General features: G+C 44.0%; 1 protein-coding gene across 7 annotated transcripts in view; it reads right to left on the minus strand.

Moving 5' to 3' along the window:
- IQCM (IQ motif containing M) overlaps positions 1-15,837 on the minus strand; it is a 167,129-nt gene that overhangs the window by 107,479 nt on the left and 43,813 nt on the right. For all 7 annotated transcript variants that reach the window (XR_005598733.1, XM_039539283.1, XM_039539279.1 and 4 more), the window contains one exon: positions 7,632-7,735. Coding sequence is in view for 6 of the 7 variants with exons in the window: in XM_039539283.1 (XP_039395217.1) it covers positions 7,632-7,735 (104 nt within the window). In the remaining variant the exon portion in view is untranslated. The remainder of the gene's footprint in view (positions 1-7,631; positions 7,736-15,837) is intronic.

A 15,837-nucleotide genomic window follows, 5' to 3' on the forward strand; every position in this document is an offset into this window, starting at 1 on the left:
TATCGTCCACCTCTTCCACAGTCAGATGCTGAGAAACCGGGCGAGGAGGCTCCGGCAGCACGGTGAGGAGAGTGGCGCAGACCTCTCAGAAAGCAGGGTACGCCGGGCAGTGGAGATCATGGTGGCAATGGGTCAAGTTCATGGTGTGGACCGGCGATTCTGGGCCCGGGAAACAAGCACAGACTGGTGGGACCGCATAGTGCTGCAGGTCTGGGATGACACAGAGTGGCTGCGAAACTTCAGGATGCGTAAGGACACTTTCCTTGAACTGTGTGACTTGCTGTCCCCTGCCCTGAAGCGCCAGGACACAAGGATGCGAGCAGCCCTGACTGTGCAGAAGCGAGTGGCCATAGCCCTCTGGAAACTTGCCACGCCAGACAGCTACCGGTCAGTAGCGAACCACTTTGGCGTGGGCAAATCTACCGTGGGGATTGCTGTCATTCAAGTAGCCCACGCAATCGTTGAGCAACTGCTCTCAAAGGTAGTGACTGTCGGAAATGTCCAGGTCATCATAGATGGCTTCGCGCGATGGGATTCCCAAACTGCGGTGGGGCTATAGATGGGACTCACATCCCTATCCTGGCACCAGCCCACCAGGCCAGCGAGTACATTAACCGAAAGGGCTACTTTTCAATGGTGCTGCAAGCTGTGGTGGACCATAGGGGACGTTTTACCAACATCAACGTCGGGTGGGCGGGCAAGGTTCATGACGCGTGTGTACAGGAACTCTGGTCTGTTTAGACGCCTCCAGGCAGGCACTTTCTTCCCGGACCACAAAATAACGGTTGGGGATGTGCAGATGCCTACAGTGATCCTCGGGACCCGGCCTACCCGCTAATGCCCTGGCTCATGAAGCCCTATACAGGCGCCTTGGACACTGAAAAGGAACTCTTCAACTACCGGCTGAGCAAGTGCAGAATGGTGGTGGAGTGTGCTTCCGGACGTCTCAAGGGAGATGGCGGACCTTACTGACTCGCTCGGACATCAGCGAAAGAATATCCCGTAGTTATTGCTGCTTGCTGTGTGCTCCACAATCTCTGTGAGAGCAAGGCGAGACCTTTTGGCGCTTGGGAGGTTGAGGCAAATCGCCTGGCTGCTGTTTATGATCAGCCAGACACCCGTGCTGAGAGAATATCCCAGCGGGAAGCGATATGCATCAGGGAGGCTTTGAAAGCGAGTTTCCTCGCAGAGCAGGGTAACCTGTGACTGTCCACTTGATTTTAAGAGAGCCTGATCATAAACCAAGTTTTCCCCACTTCCCAAGGACGTTTTAAAACTAAGGACATGTTTTAGTAATTAATAATAAATCTTTCGTTGACTTTGCATTTCTGTTTCTTCGTTGAAACATGGAAGCATTCTGTGCTGGTTAAGGTGTGCACTGATGGGTGGGTTTGCAGGAAGGGGCGAGGGGTGCCGTCCTTGGATAGGGGTTACCATGACGGCTGTGGGTTTGGGCGTTGGAAGGGGTGAGGGGTGTGGGGGAAGGGTGAGTATCTGCCTCTGGATGAGGTCTCTTTTTGGGGCTCGGGGCACCGGGAGGATCGTGACTACGGTCCAAATGCATGTGAAGGGAAGCCTGCCTTTACATTCGGGATGTCAGGCACCAGGACCCTACACATCAAGGAAAGACCGGGGCAGCATACACCACACAGACTGTCCCTGGTGCCTAGTGACTGCAGTCTGTGTGTGCCCTGCAGTTGACCCTGCCCCCAAGTCTGTACCCTGGTAATGTGGGCTATGCACTGTAATTAAAAATCCCCCCCCCCCACAAAGTCTTCTGACACGAAAGCGTGGCGGAAACAGAGAGTAACAGCAAACCGCTTTTAATAATGTTATACACAGTGGGGTTGAAACTTGGATTTGGGACTGGGTGATCCTGTAAGGGAAGAACTTCTACAAATTTACAGCGAGAGGTGTCTTGTACATTAGCGCTCTGCTGCGGTGCAGTGACAGTTCTCACGGCCCCTACCGCCTCCTTCTTGTCACTTTGGGTGAGGGGACAGGACTTCTTGGCGTTGGAGGGCGGTTGCAGATGCACTGCAGGGGCTCTCTCCTCCTGCCTGTGGTCTTGCAGAACATCTACAAGGCGCCGGAGCGTGTCCGTTTGCTCCTCATTAGACCAAGCAGCGTTTGAGTCGCCTGCTGGTCTTCCTGCCGCCACCTATCCTCCCGTTCCAGGTGTGTGCGATGCTGCTGACACAGGCTCTCCTCGACTGTCTCTGCTCTGCCGCCTCCGCTCTGGAGCTGGCCATCAGTTCCTGGAACATGTCGTCCCTTGTCTTTTTCTTCGGCGTCTAATCTGAGCCAGCCTCTGCGTAGGGGATGGCGGGCAGTCCGTGAAGGAGCCAAGCTGTGTGATGCGAAAAAGTAGGTGATTTCCTTGAACAAATACATGTTTGCCAACAGTAAACACAGTCTAGTCATTTTCAGTTAAGAAGACCAAACAGGGAACCAAGTCTCAGGAGATCTCGGAACTAGTCCGAGATTTCGGAATACGCTCTCATTGGCGGCGCGATTGCACTGGATAGCGCACAAGCGAGGAGAGACAGCTGCATCCCTCTTGCACAAAGTCCTGGTAAGCCTTACAGTACAGACTGCTTATCAGATAGTGCTTAGCTGTGCTCTCCTGCTGGAGGCAATGTGCAAAGCAGAAAAGATGAGCGTTATGCGGCATCTCCCGCCAGTGACCGCGAAAGACCCTGTATGCTTTTCCTCTGAGGCCTGCAACACGTGGCTGTTAAGCGAGGTCATTCTTATGCAAAGTAAAACTCTGTTAAGCGAGGTCATTCTTATGCAAAGTAAAACTCTGTTAAGCGAGGTCATTCTTATGCAAAGTAAAAGTCTACCATGCACAATAGTAACAGTACACTAATTCCACTAATTAGATGCAGCACTTCCACAACGACATCACCCTGAGGCGTGTCAGGCGCACACAGAGAGAGCGGATGTTAATAGAAGCCCTGCACAGACCAGGACCCTACGCTGCCATGCTCGTAGAGGCGATGGTCCCCCTCTACCTGAGGATGGCATGGCGCGGAAGAGTGTGCTTCAACGGAGCACCCAATAAAGCACCTCTCCCAAGAAACCTCTTGCTGAGGCTTTTCCAGCTGCTCTCTGAGAGCTTTTTTGAAATATCCCCAGAGGACTATTGCTCCATTGCTGTTTGTGTAGACCTGCTGTTTGTTTAGTTTCATATTTAAAAATGTTTATATAGTATTTCTATTTTTTATATAAATCCCTGTTTCTTAAAAAAATAAATGTTTCCCTGTTTGTAGCACTTACCGCCTGATCCTTCCCCTGATTCCGAGTCCTGGTTAACGGGCGGGGACGGTTGGTAGGGGATCTCTGTGAGGGTGATGAAGAGATCCTGGCTGTCAGGGAAAGCGGGAGTGGGTTCGATGTCGCCTGCGCCGTCCTCTAAAGACCCTTCCTCATCTTCCCCATCGGCGAACAGGGAGGGGGAACTGTCCCGTACACTATTCCGTCCTCGGAGTCCACCGTCACTGGTGGGGCACTGGTGGCAGACCCACCTAGAATGGCATGCAGTGCCTCGTAGAAGCGGCATGTCTGGGGCTGGGCTCGGGCGTCCGTTTGCCGCTCTGACTTTTTGATACCCTTGTCTTAGGTCCTTCACTTTCACGCGGCACTGCATCGCATCCCGGCTGTATCCTTTGTCTTTCATGGCTTTAGAGACCTTCTTGAAGGTCTTCGCGTTCCGCTTGTTGGAGCGCAGCTCCGAGAGCACAGACTCCTCGCCCCACACAGCGATCAGATCCTGGACTTCCCGGTCACTCCATGCTGGGGACCTCTTTCTATTCTGGGATTGCCCGGACTCCTCTGCTGGAGAGCTCTGCATCGTTGCAGGTGCTGCGGAGCTCGCCCCGATGTGCAACCAGAACGTCAGATTCAAACCGCCCAGACAGGAAAATGAATTCAAATTTTCGCGGGTCATTTCCTGTGTGGCTGGCCAGAGAATCCAAGCTCGGAATGCTGTCCAGAGCGTCAACAGAGTGGTGAACTGTGGGATAGCTCCCGGAGCTGCTAAGTTCGATTAGCATCCACACCAAGCCTAATTCGAGCTAGCAAGTGCGAATTTAGCGTTACTCCACCTGCCGGGGTGGAGTACCAAATTCGAACTAAAGAGCCCTCTAGTTCGAATTAAATGGCTTCCTGGTGTGGACGGTTGAGCGGTTAGTTCGAATTAACGCTGATAAATTCGAATTAAAGTCCTAGTGTAGACCAGGCCTTAGATAGTACTATTGTTTGCCAGCATTGAACCACAGTGCAAGAGTCAAAGTGCTAGCTCATACTAAAAGCGTATTCATTTTGAAGAACGCTCTTCCTCCTGTTGAAGGTCATGGAAATAACTCTACTGAAATAAGAATTGTGAGCAAACCACAACTACATCCTATATTCTCTCAATGAAAACAACTCAATAATCCAAAATAATGGCACTCTAGTAATTCTACAGTTTGCCTATGCAATCTATTATCCATTATCCACTTTCCCATATGCCTTTTAGTGAAAAATGTTGTCAAATACATTTTAAAGTTTAATGAATCCATTTAACTTTGTTGTTTCTTAATTTTCCAAAGAGTACATTAAAGCCATTCTAAACAACAACAACAACAATACCCCTTGTGTGCACATGTAAGTGAGGCTACAAGCACTTTCTGGGTCTGCTCATTGTTTTCTCAAAATTCATATTCTATATCTGGTGCATTTTCTGTCATAAAATGAAAGCAATTAGAACTGCAAAAATATTCTACAAGCTGGTTTTATTTCTATGTGAAACATGTTCACAACCAAAAGCTTGTCTTTTCAGATGGCTTTATTTTTGGTTATGGTTTAGGTTTAGTTTGTGTTTTGTTTGTTTCGTTTTTTCCTCTGTTAATTTGGACTGTTTCATTTTAACTGGATTACCTATTGTAACTAAATTCCATGCAAGTGAAAATGCCAAAAAGTAAACACACCTTGCTTAAACACTAACTTACTCACCTGACATTTGCCTGTTGAAGTCCTACATAGAACACTAACCCAGTGTTCACAACAGTTGTTAGCAATGGGTTCCCCAACCCAATTGTGAAAACTGCTTAACTGCACTGTAGAAAGGACAGAACAATTTTCAGAACCATTACAGAAAGTATCTCAATCATGTTCTATAACACAGAAAATGGTTTTGTCCCATCCAAGATAGTCAATAAACTGTCTTCACCACAGGCTCAGGAGAACCTGTTGCTCACAATCATTGTCCACAATGGTTCAATTCTATAATGTAGAGGAGGGTTTAGAGCAGGGGTCTCAAACACGTGGCCCACGGGCCGCATGTGGCCCGCAGAGTTATTAGCTGCGGCCCGCCTATGTCCCCTCTCCCCCCCCGCCAGCATGCCACGTCCCCACTCCTCTGCCACCTTCAGGCGCTTCCCGCCGCCAAATGCTTTCCAGGGTGGGGGGGGAGGAGCCACATGCTCAGGGGAGGAGGTGGAGAAGAGGCGGGGCAGGGGCGGGGATTTGGGGAAGGGGTTGGAATGGGGGCAGGAAGGGGTGGGGCCTCATGGAAGGGTTGGAGTAGGTGCGGGCCCAGGGGCAGCAGTGGGGGGTTCAGTGATGCAGCCCTCAGGCCAATGTACTAGTCCTTATGTGGCCCTCATGGTCATTTGAGTTTGAGATCCCTGGTTTAGAGTGAATGACATCTTCTATGGGTCTCCCAAAACAGCTTTTTTAATCGCCCTTTCTGATGTGATAAAGGACAATACTGGAGATTTACTGGCAATTATATTCCCTATGAGAGGCCATTTATAAAATACAAAAATGAAGACTAGTGGCATGAGCAAGAGATCCCAAAATACCTTCATATGTGTATGTATAGATTGATACTTTATGCCTACATCTACATTACAAGCTAGGGGTGCGATTTCCTGGCTCATGTACACATACTCATGCTAGTTCAAACTAGCAACAGTATAAATAATGCAGCTGTGGTAGCAGTGGTACCTGCAGTGATAGTGTGGCTTAACCATGCTGTGTACAAACCTGCCTGAAACCAGTGGGTATGTACTCTGCATGGTTAAGCCTTGCCTCTGCTGCTGCTACCCACACTACCATGGCTACACTATTTATATTTGCTCTAGCTCAATAACAGCTTGCACAAATGTGTGTACATGAGCAAGGGAATCACACCCCTGGTTAGTGGTGTAGACATAGCCTAAGACACATATCTGCATGGATATTTTGTCTTATATCTTTTGTTTTATGTTCCATGTCTTATTTGAAATATTGTGACAATTTAATTTAGCAATAATCCTATATTCAATATTATCTAACTCGAGGTGAAATACACTCCTCAGTTGTGGTTCTCTCTATTGTCTTTGAGCATTAACTGACTCAGGGAAATTCACAATTCTGACTGAAAAAAGACAAGAGGGAGAGTGCTTATGGCACAAAGACTCAATTCAAAGCATTTTACAAACGGTACACAAAACCATTGACTATATCTACCTGAAAGTTTCATTTACTTGAGTCATGATCATCAAAAGAGACATTTAGCGATAACATCATGCAATTGCAGAGTTGCTAGGGTTCCAGCTGTGACTATCCAGAATCCTGTCCAAATCAACTTAAGCTATCAAACCTCTGCCCTTCTTTCATACTATGTTTTATTCACAGATCAAGCCGCCTGGCCCCCTTTAAGAACAAAAGGAACATTCAAAGAAAATAACCCTCCCACTTTTCTTACTGCAAGCCTTTCAACCTTCACAGGAATTCCCAGATAAGCTGAAATATATAAGAAAACGATTTTACAAAATAGAATATATTCAGATCTAAAAGTTAAAGATACTTGCTACCGTAAATACCATAAATAACCTGTAACACACTGTACCTCCTAACGATTTTTGCTAAGAAATAAAATATATTTAACTTTTGTTAAATGATTTCATTTCATTTCAGACTTTCATCAGTTGTAACTGTACAGACTGGAGTAAACATCACCCTTTGGAGTGCTGCATGTTTTTCAGTATTTAATGTCTAATTTTTTTTTTAAATCACTGTGACTTGAATTGTTACGGTCCTGTTGCAACCCTGCATTTCAGAGGGCTGGATCAATTTCCATGTGTTTTTTTTTAAGCCCAGTAGAGGAAACCTCGTATTGATGAAGAATACAGAGTAAGATAAATTTGGCAAAACAAAATTATTGTGGTAACGAATGATGTGAATAACAAACTACAAATAGAGCTGTCTAATTCCTTTTCTCAAAGAAAGTTTGGATTTTCTAGAAAAGGGGATTTAAAGATGTGATGATAGCATGTATTAGCTACCACATGCTAATGAACATGCTTTAAATGTCTAGTGTAGAAAGACCTTTAACACATGCTACACTGGTCAAGTTTAAGCCTAGGCTCCCTGGATACATGGAAGCATATGAAAGATTTTGGTGAAATTAGAGACATGACTAGTATAGCTTTCTAATGAAAAGCCCCAAAAGAAAAACACTGTTTGATAATACTGTTGCATAGATTACATGAACTCCCAGTTAAAAAAAATAAATTTCAGTATTAAAATGTACATATTTCTCATGCAATACTGTATTAGAAATGATTCTTCATTTATCAGCTGAGAGCAGTTTTACATACCTCCTTGTCAGAATCTTTTATTATTGGCGTCTTTTGCTTCACTCGTTTTTGCACATTTAAAGGTTTCTGTGATACCACCCCTCTCCAGTCCTGATATACTTTGCCTATAGAAAGATCAACACAGTTTAGAATAATACATTATTTACCCAGATTAAGTGTCCACTAATCCTACTGGGCCAAAATGAGCCTTCATATTAGTAGGCGCAACTCCCAGAGATATCAATGGGAATGGCACCCACTTAGTACAGGATCAGTCTTGTAAGTGGAAACTACTTCCACAGCAAACTTCAGATAATTCTCACCCTGCCTGGAATCTGGTTCAATGACAACAAAACTAGTAAAATCTCAACCATTGCTCCTGATGGGATCTGTTTTAATCCAGTCTCTCAAATAGTTTTCAGACAATTATAAAGGAAACTCCATTTCTGCAAGCCTTCTCCTCGGGCTTAGCTCAACATTCTGTCACAAACTACCAACTCAGACCCCCAATAGCCTCTTTCTCTCCAGGTGTTCTACATGGAAAGACCCACAAGAAGCTCTCCAAATATCCTACCAGACCAAGGAAAGGAAACTCCCATATATTCCTGCTTCCTTTTCCAAGCATGCATTACTGCAAGACTTATGGTTCTCATGTGTCCTGAAATTACCAGCCAGAATGCTTCTATACCAGGCAAAAACCAGAAATAGGGCTGAGGTGGGCCTGGAATCCATTATAGAATGTCAGCTTGTTCTGTGATACATCTACCGGTATGTGTCTGTCTAGATCAACAAAGGGGTATATCTATCTTGCAGCAGGAAGTATGCCTCCCAGCCTGGGTAGACAGACTCTCAAGAGCTCTGCTCAAGCCAGCATGCTAAAAATAGCAGCACAGACATTGCTGCATGGGCGGTGGCATAGGCTAGCTACACAAGTACAAGTCTGTCTGACTACCTCTGGGGCTTGCCCATGCCAAATGTCCACAGGGCTATTTTTAGCATGCTAGCTTGAGCAGTGTCTGTCTACCCAGGCTGGGAGGCACACTGCCAGCTCGTGTACATACCCCAGAGCCTTGTGCCAGATCTCTATTTAGTTCATAATCTAGTATAGTCATATACTATATTTAAAATGTCCTAAAAAGTTGCAATTATTTTTATAAACATAGTTTTCTGTCTTAAAAACAAAAGAAAGGCTATGCATCACCTTGTTTTGAGTTAGATATGATTTTTCCCACTACTCTATTTTGGCTTTGAGCAAACCTTTACCTGTCAGTTTTACCTGCCTGTTATCAGCCTCCACAGTTTTGAAAGTAGCAGAGTTTTGATTACATAAGAGGGGCATCATTTGCTATGGGGCAGGGGTGGCAGGGGTCCCCGCAAACCTTGGTTTGTATTCCCGAATTTTCATAGCTCCCCAGTAGCTGTCACTGCGGTGTCTCCTCCAGGCCTGTGGGGACAGTTCTAGGGCAGGCCAAGCCAGGCTGGGGCTCCTAATCACCACATTTCTGCATCGTCCCTTCCCCCGTTTGCTGGATGGGAAGCAGCAGATGAAGCCTGGGTCAGAGCTGAGCATGGAACGAGGTAGGCCCCAATCCCTGCTCGAGGCTGGCCTTTGGTGAGACACAGCCTTCTGCCCCAGCCCAATGCCAATCCCTACTCCCAGAACAGGACTGGGACACCACCTTTCTGCCCCTCTCTGGGATTAGACCAGCTTGCTAAACCTCCATGAGCAGCCACAGCCTTAGTGGGAAGGGATGCTGGTACAACTTTGCCCACAACAAAATTTTTCTGAATGATGCCCCTGTTACTTAAAGCTTAATTCCAGTGAAAACTACTATGCATTTACTCTATATCATAAGTCCTTCATGAATCTACCTAGGTGACTTCAGTATGTTCCCTTTTAATTTTGATGTAGTTTTTATTTAGCTCTATAATCAGGAGATTAATATGGGACTATATTCTGTTAACGCTAAACTCAAACTTACTTCTTGTGAATTATACTGTTGTCTGTTAACTCTACTTTGTAAGCTAAGTGAAAACTTCCTTGCTTATTAGTCATGTAACTACCTTAAAAAAAAAGTTAGTTGAAAACTTTCTGATGGAATATTTTTACACTAAAAAAGACCAATTAATCAAAACCAAAACATTTTACAGAAATATGTTGATTTTGACATACATTTACTTATAAAAATAATGGAAAACAACACTTTCAATTTTTCATTTCAAAATGCCTTTTCAGTTACAAAACTTTATTTTAAAGTGGAAAACAAAATGAAATGCTTTGACTGAACTGAACCAAATAAATTAGAAAATTTTGTTGTATGCGAAATTTTTAAATTCTTCACTTTTCATAGTTTCATAGAAATTAAGGCCAAAAGAAACCATCACATCATCATCTGACCTCCTATATATCACAGGCCATTCTTTTGCACCTGGATATCCCAATAGTAATATCTTATAGAAAGATATCTAATCTGTTCTTAAATACTCCAAGAGATGGCGAGTCCATCACCTCTTCTGTTGTTCCAATATTTAATTATGCTAGGAGATTGCATATTATTTCAAGGTTAAATTTGTTTAACTTCAACTTCCAGTAATTGGATCTTGGTATGCCTTTGACTCACTCACTCTCTTTGGCCGAATGCATATATAATCATTAGTACACAGTGGAACAACTACAATAGAAGATATTGAGAGGGACCCGCCCCAGAATATCCCATAGCCCACTGCAGGGAAGTTTGTCAGCATGCTGGACTCTTGATCCGGGCTTCTGTTCCAAAACCCATTCCTCATATCATAGATCATTACAATTTTGGCTTTGGAAAGTTCTGGCAAGATGTCATCAATTTTGGGCAGTGGATACTGGAAACAGTTCAATGGCTTTAGTTCTATGCAGATGTGTAATTTGCCTGATGGCTTCTTTACCACCATCATGCTGCTTACTCAGCCTGTGCTGGCCTCTACAGGTGCTATGATACCCCTGCTTTCAAGATCCTGGTATACTGGATTACATAATGCCACTGGAATTTCCGTCATACTAAGCACACAGGTTCTTTTGTGGGGCCTACTTCCAGTCTCTGTTTTCCTTTGACGTACCCCTCATCTTTGAAAACATCCCCACATGCTTTAAAATTGTCTCCATTGTCCAGGGGACTTCCCCTTTTGCTTTTTGCATGGTAGCTATAAAATTCTAATGCCGAATCCTGGTCAGATCCAGGACTTGTATTGCTGTATTCCCTAAGAAGGGTCTGTGGCACTTACCATCCACCAGCACAAACTTCACTTGGGATCAGTTGCTACCATATGTTGTTGGAAATTTGCTATGAAGTTACAGTTTCTTATGACCTGCATTATTCTCTCATTGTACATAATTAGAGTGCGCCTGCTCAATCTGTTTTCTCAACCTGTTCACGTCAAATTCAACCTGAGGAATCACACTGCAGAAGGCCCCACTATCCAGATGAAATCACACAGCGCATTTCCCTATTAAAATTGTTCTATGCTTGGAGGTTGGCATTACCCCTTGTTGCTTTCCTGTCCCAATAGCCTGAACTTGATATGTTCTCAGACTCTAAGAGAAAGCCACAATGTTATTGCCATTATTCGATGTGCTATCCTTTGCTTGTACAAATCTGACCAACTCTTTCTGGGACCTTTCTCTGCTCTTGCACACACTGCTAAATGGTTCAACTCACCACATTCTTGCAATGCTGTCACAGTTGGGCCTCTTCTCTTTTATCCGATCATGCTGCCTCCCACAAAAAATGCATCTCACTATCAGTATGAAACCCTGGCCACCTGCTCTCCTTCTCACTGCATGTCTTCTCAGGGTGGTGTTCCTCCTAGGGCTTTCAGCCTCTCTCTTGAGGCTTCTGGGGCATACCAAGCATCTGTATAATGTAAGATCAGCTTCCTAGAGCAACCGGTCCCAAAATGGTGATCCCAAGTGCTGGAGACAATCTGTCCTGAATCAGGAACTCTTCGAGGTCCCCAAAATTGCATGTAGCAGCCAGTGTGTGTAAGGCAGTAACATAAAGGTTATCCCCTCCCTTTCGGATAGGTCTCTTGTGAAAAACCTGTCACTCCACAGTTGCATTATCCTTTGGGGAGCAATACCTCTCTGGGGCTCCAATGGCTACTGTGAGGATTGAGGCAGTGGCGAGCTGCAGCCCTCTCTGCCTTGTTCTCCAATAAGATAAAATAATAGTTTTACTTTCCTGATGTTGTGCCCTCCTGCCTGGCCAGGTCTGCATACAGCTCAAACATCTCCTTCCACTGGGTTCATCACTGGGTTAAGTTTAGGTCTGCAAAATTCAGGGCGTCAGGAGGCTTCACACTGATTTCCATGGTTCATGCTGCCAGCTGCTGCACTTCAGAGAACTCACAGCTCAGATCCTGCCACCATGTTTCTTTCACAATGAGTGAAGCTGAATGCAAGTTAAGTTGAAAATGTGGAACTTTATGTCCTTTGGACTGGTTTGAGCATTGGCCTGCTACACCCAGGGTTGTGAGTTCAATCCTTGAGGGAGCCATTTAGAGAACTGGGGCAAAATAAATAGTTGGATATTGGTCCTACTTTGAGCAGGGGGGGTTGAATAGATGACCTCCTGAGGTCCCTTCCAACCCTGATATTTTATGATTCTATGACTGCTCTGTCCATGTAGCTGAGTTGCTTCCAGTCTAATTCTCCAGTGTTCGTTGTTTTCCTGGGGTCCCATCAATAACAGGTCACTCCAGGGAATATGGGCCCTCTGACTCCAGTGCCACTGATCATGATACACCTCTCAGCATGCTGGCTTCTGTGAATCCCATTCTTCTGTGCCTAACTCTCCCCATGCATTTATGGGGAGCCTGGCCACCTGTGAATTTCACTTGGCAGCAGGACACTTAAAAGTCAGGCACTGCCACACTAATGTAGCAATGCCTAGGTCCCCCTTGTGAATTCCTCCCTATCCCTGCCTTCCCACCTTTTGTGCCACTTCTTACAAACAAACATCTGGCCCTTTTATTTCCCATTGTTCTGTGCTCCACCTTGGTAGGAAGATATCTTTATCTTGCCCTTTACCATAAACAACTTTTCAGTGAGGCCAGTCAGGAGTTGTTTCATTGATTTCTACTTATAAACCAAATGAAGAAGAAATTAAGAACTAGCAAGGTTGATGTTGAAATCCTGTGGAAGCTATAAAAAGATGGGGAAAAGTAATTTTTACAATCATGGTTCTCAGCAGCACTCTCGTCCCTAATGACCATTTAATTCAAAACTTGTGTTATCTTTTTATAAACTCTCAACTGTTTAATGCCTTTTTTAATTGGACATTCAGTTTTAATCTTCAGGTACTTACAAACAATTAATAGCTGAAAGATAGAATTAGCGCTTCATACTTTGATTATCAGCATAATTAAAAAAGGAGGCGGATCCTATTTGTCAATTTAAATCCTAATTGTTTGAATAATTAACAGTCGGAGGATTGATTTGAACTGTTAGATTTCATCTGTTATATCAGTTTAAAATTGCAGAATATAACTGAGCAGGTAAAACATTGGACCAGATTGTTATTGCCACTGAATCCTCTTTGCACCATTCTGGCCATGTAAAGGGACCTTAGCGTGAGCATGAATGTAATTATGCCCACTTTAAGGCCTTTTACACTGTCAGAGTGATGTAAATAGGCTCCAGTGTAAATAAGAATCAGGCTTATTAGGGAACCTGCCTATGTGATTTCACTCACTGTCCATATTTTTATGTTTATAATTTAAAAAAATAAAAATAAAAAACACACCAACATTTAAATAAATTTTACACCAACATTCCTGTATTTGTCAGGTGACCAAGGGATTCAATACAATCAAACACGTTTCATGGGACAGGGGGCTGTTATATTGTTTGAGTGCCAAACTCAGCTGCTGTGTAGTGAGGAATACATGATAAATTCCTCTAATTTACAAGGCTATGATGTCATTGAGAGTTCTCTGTTAAAATAAGGTGCAAGAGCATTTAGGGTGTCATAAGAAATCCTATTATGTACTGCTTTTAAAAGCTATCTTAACACACAATGTTAATATGATATGGCTTTCTTCTTTTTTTAAAAATGTGTTTCATCTCAAGGCGGAACAAGACTCTTATGTCTCAAGCACTGGGCCCATGCTCAGGAGATTTGGGTTAAATTGCTGGCTCTGACACAGACCTCCTGTGTGACCTTGAGCAAATCAGTGAGGCCCAGATTTTTAAAGATATGTTTAGGTGTTGCAGCATTCCTCATTACAATGCCTAACTGATTTAGGTGCCTAATTTTTCAGTAAGACACATAATTCTATCTCGATCTTCCCTGCCTGTTTGAGCTGCCCACATACATAAAGCACTGGTAGAAATAAATGCACAAACTGACCCCCTTACTTAGCCTCCCCCTTTTAGGAACAGCAGCTCAGGTACTGTTTCTAAGATTGCCGCTATTGTTAGTGATATGCTTCCAGTGCCTAATGGCCAACATAATGTGAAATGGTTCATATTACAGATACAGCCACTGAATCAGCACTAATTGTACCTTTGTTGTCAGCCTCAGCAGAGAGCCCATGTACTCAATGGGTATGTAGACTATATCCTCTCAACCCAGAGATGGTCCCTGCAGAGCAAGGTTGAGCGATACTGAGAGATGAATGAGTGTATCCACTTTACAGCTATTCTAAAATATTGCCCCTTCGTTTAAAATTAGAATAGATTCTGCATTTCTTTTAATTAAAGAATTTATAAAATATCCTCAAACAGAACCACCAGACTTAAATTTTTAGCTACTAATTTAGCTACTAATTTTTGAAATCCTCATTTTGTTTACTTAATAGAAATGTACCAGACAGACTACAAACAGAGAAGAACAAAGCCTCAGAAAGTGCATTTACAAAGGTTTGCTTTTCAGGATTGATATTACAAGTAATTAGCATGACATTTAATAAATGACGTTTCTAAGAACTGCTAAAGCTAACTTAACAGGCAAATAAAACAGCCTTGTTTTGTTTTTAAAAAGCCATTTGCATTGTAGCACATTTTATGCAGTGTTTTTGCCAACTCATGTTTAAAACATTTACATGCATGAAATAAACATCCTTTGTATACATCCGGCTTACTATTACAGTGTTCTCAACTTAGCACAAACCCCGATGAAATGAATTGTGATTAAAAGGGAATTATATTTCCATATCCCAATTCAGTCAGTATATACTGTAACTGAATGGACTCATTCTATAGTTAAAATAGATTAATCCCTGCTTAATGTAATGCAGTTTTTCTAAACACAATTCAAGCAGTAAACAATTCAGTCTCCACTTTAGTTTTTCTCTGAATAAAGAAGTGAGATATAGTGCCATCACATTTTGTACAACTTTCTCTAATCCTCAATATCCAGTTAGGATAGTAAAAAATAATGGTAGCTGCTTTGAACAATCTGGATTTATCCGTGAGCCCTGCTACCCAATGCTGAAGATACATTTGTTTATATGAAGTATATTTTAATGCATTAAAAAAATTAGGTGTTCCAGGATATTAATTAGAAATTTGGTTGCCTTTGGATTCATCAACTTTGTTTTAGTAAATAAGAAATCTTGAAGCCTCTTCACCAGCCTAACAAACTTCACTGTCACTTGCCTCACTCTATTGTTCAGCTAGCACAATTAAAATGGACAGCACTGGAGAGAGGGCGGAGTCATCAATCTGGACTGCAGCTCCCTGAGCTCCCACAAAATGGCCTTGTAAACCATTTTTTGGCAGGAATTGCATGATTTGGGAGACAGAAGGTGAAATGCTGGCCCCATTGTAATCAATCACAAAACTCCAATTGACTTCAATGCCGCCAGGATTTCACTCAGACGCTCTGCTATGGAATTGTGGCTAAACGGCATGGCTGCACCTACAGTACAGTACACAAAGTAATAGAAGCTAAGGCAGTGTTTCTCAGACTGAGGTCACCGCATTTGAAGGGAAAGCCCCTGGCGGGCAGGGCCAGTTTGTTTACCTGCCCCGTCCACGGGTCCGGCTGATCACCGCTCCCACTGGCTGCAGTTCGCGCTGCAGGCCAATGGGAGCTTCTGGAAGCGGCGCAGGCCGAGGGACTTACTGGCTGCCGCTTCCAGCAGCTCCCATTGCCCTGGAGCAGCGAATCGCAGCCAGTGGAAGTGGCGATCGGCCGAACCTGCGGACAGGGCAGGTAAACAAACTGGCCCGGCCCGCCAGGGGCTTTCC

The sequence above is a fragment of the Mauremys reevesii genome, linkage group 5 (assembly GCF_016161935.1).
Source record: "Mauremys reevesii isolate NIE-2019 linkage group 5, ASM1616193v1, whole genome shotgun sequence".
NCBI lineage: Eukaryota > Metazoa > Chordata > Testudines > Geoemydidae > Mauremys > Mauremys reevesii.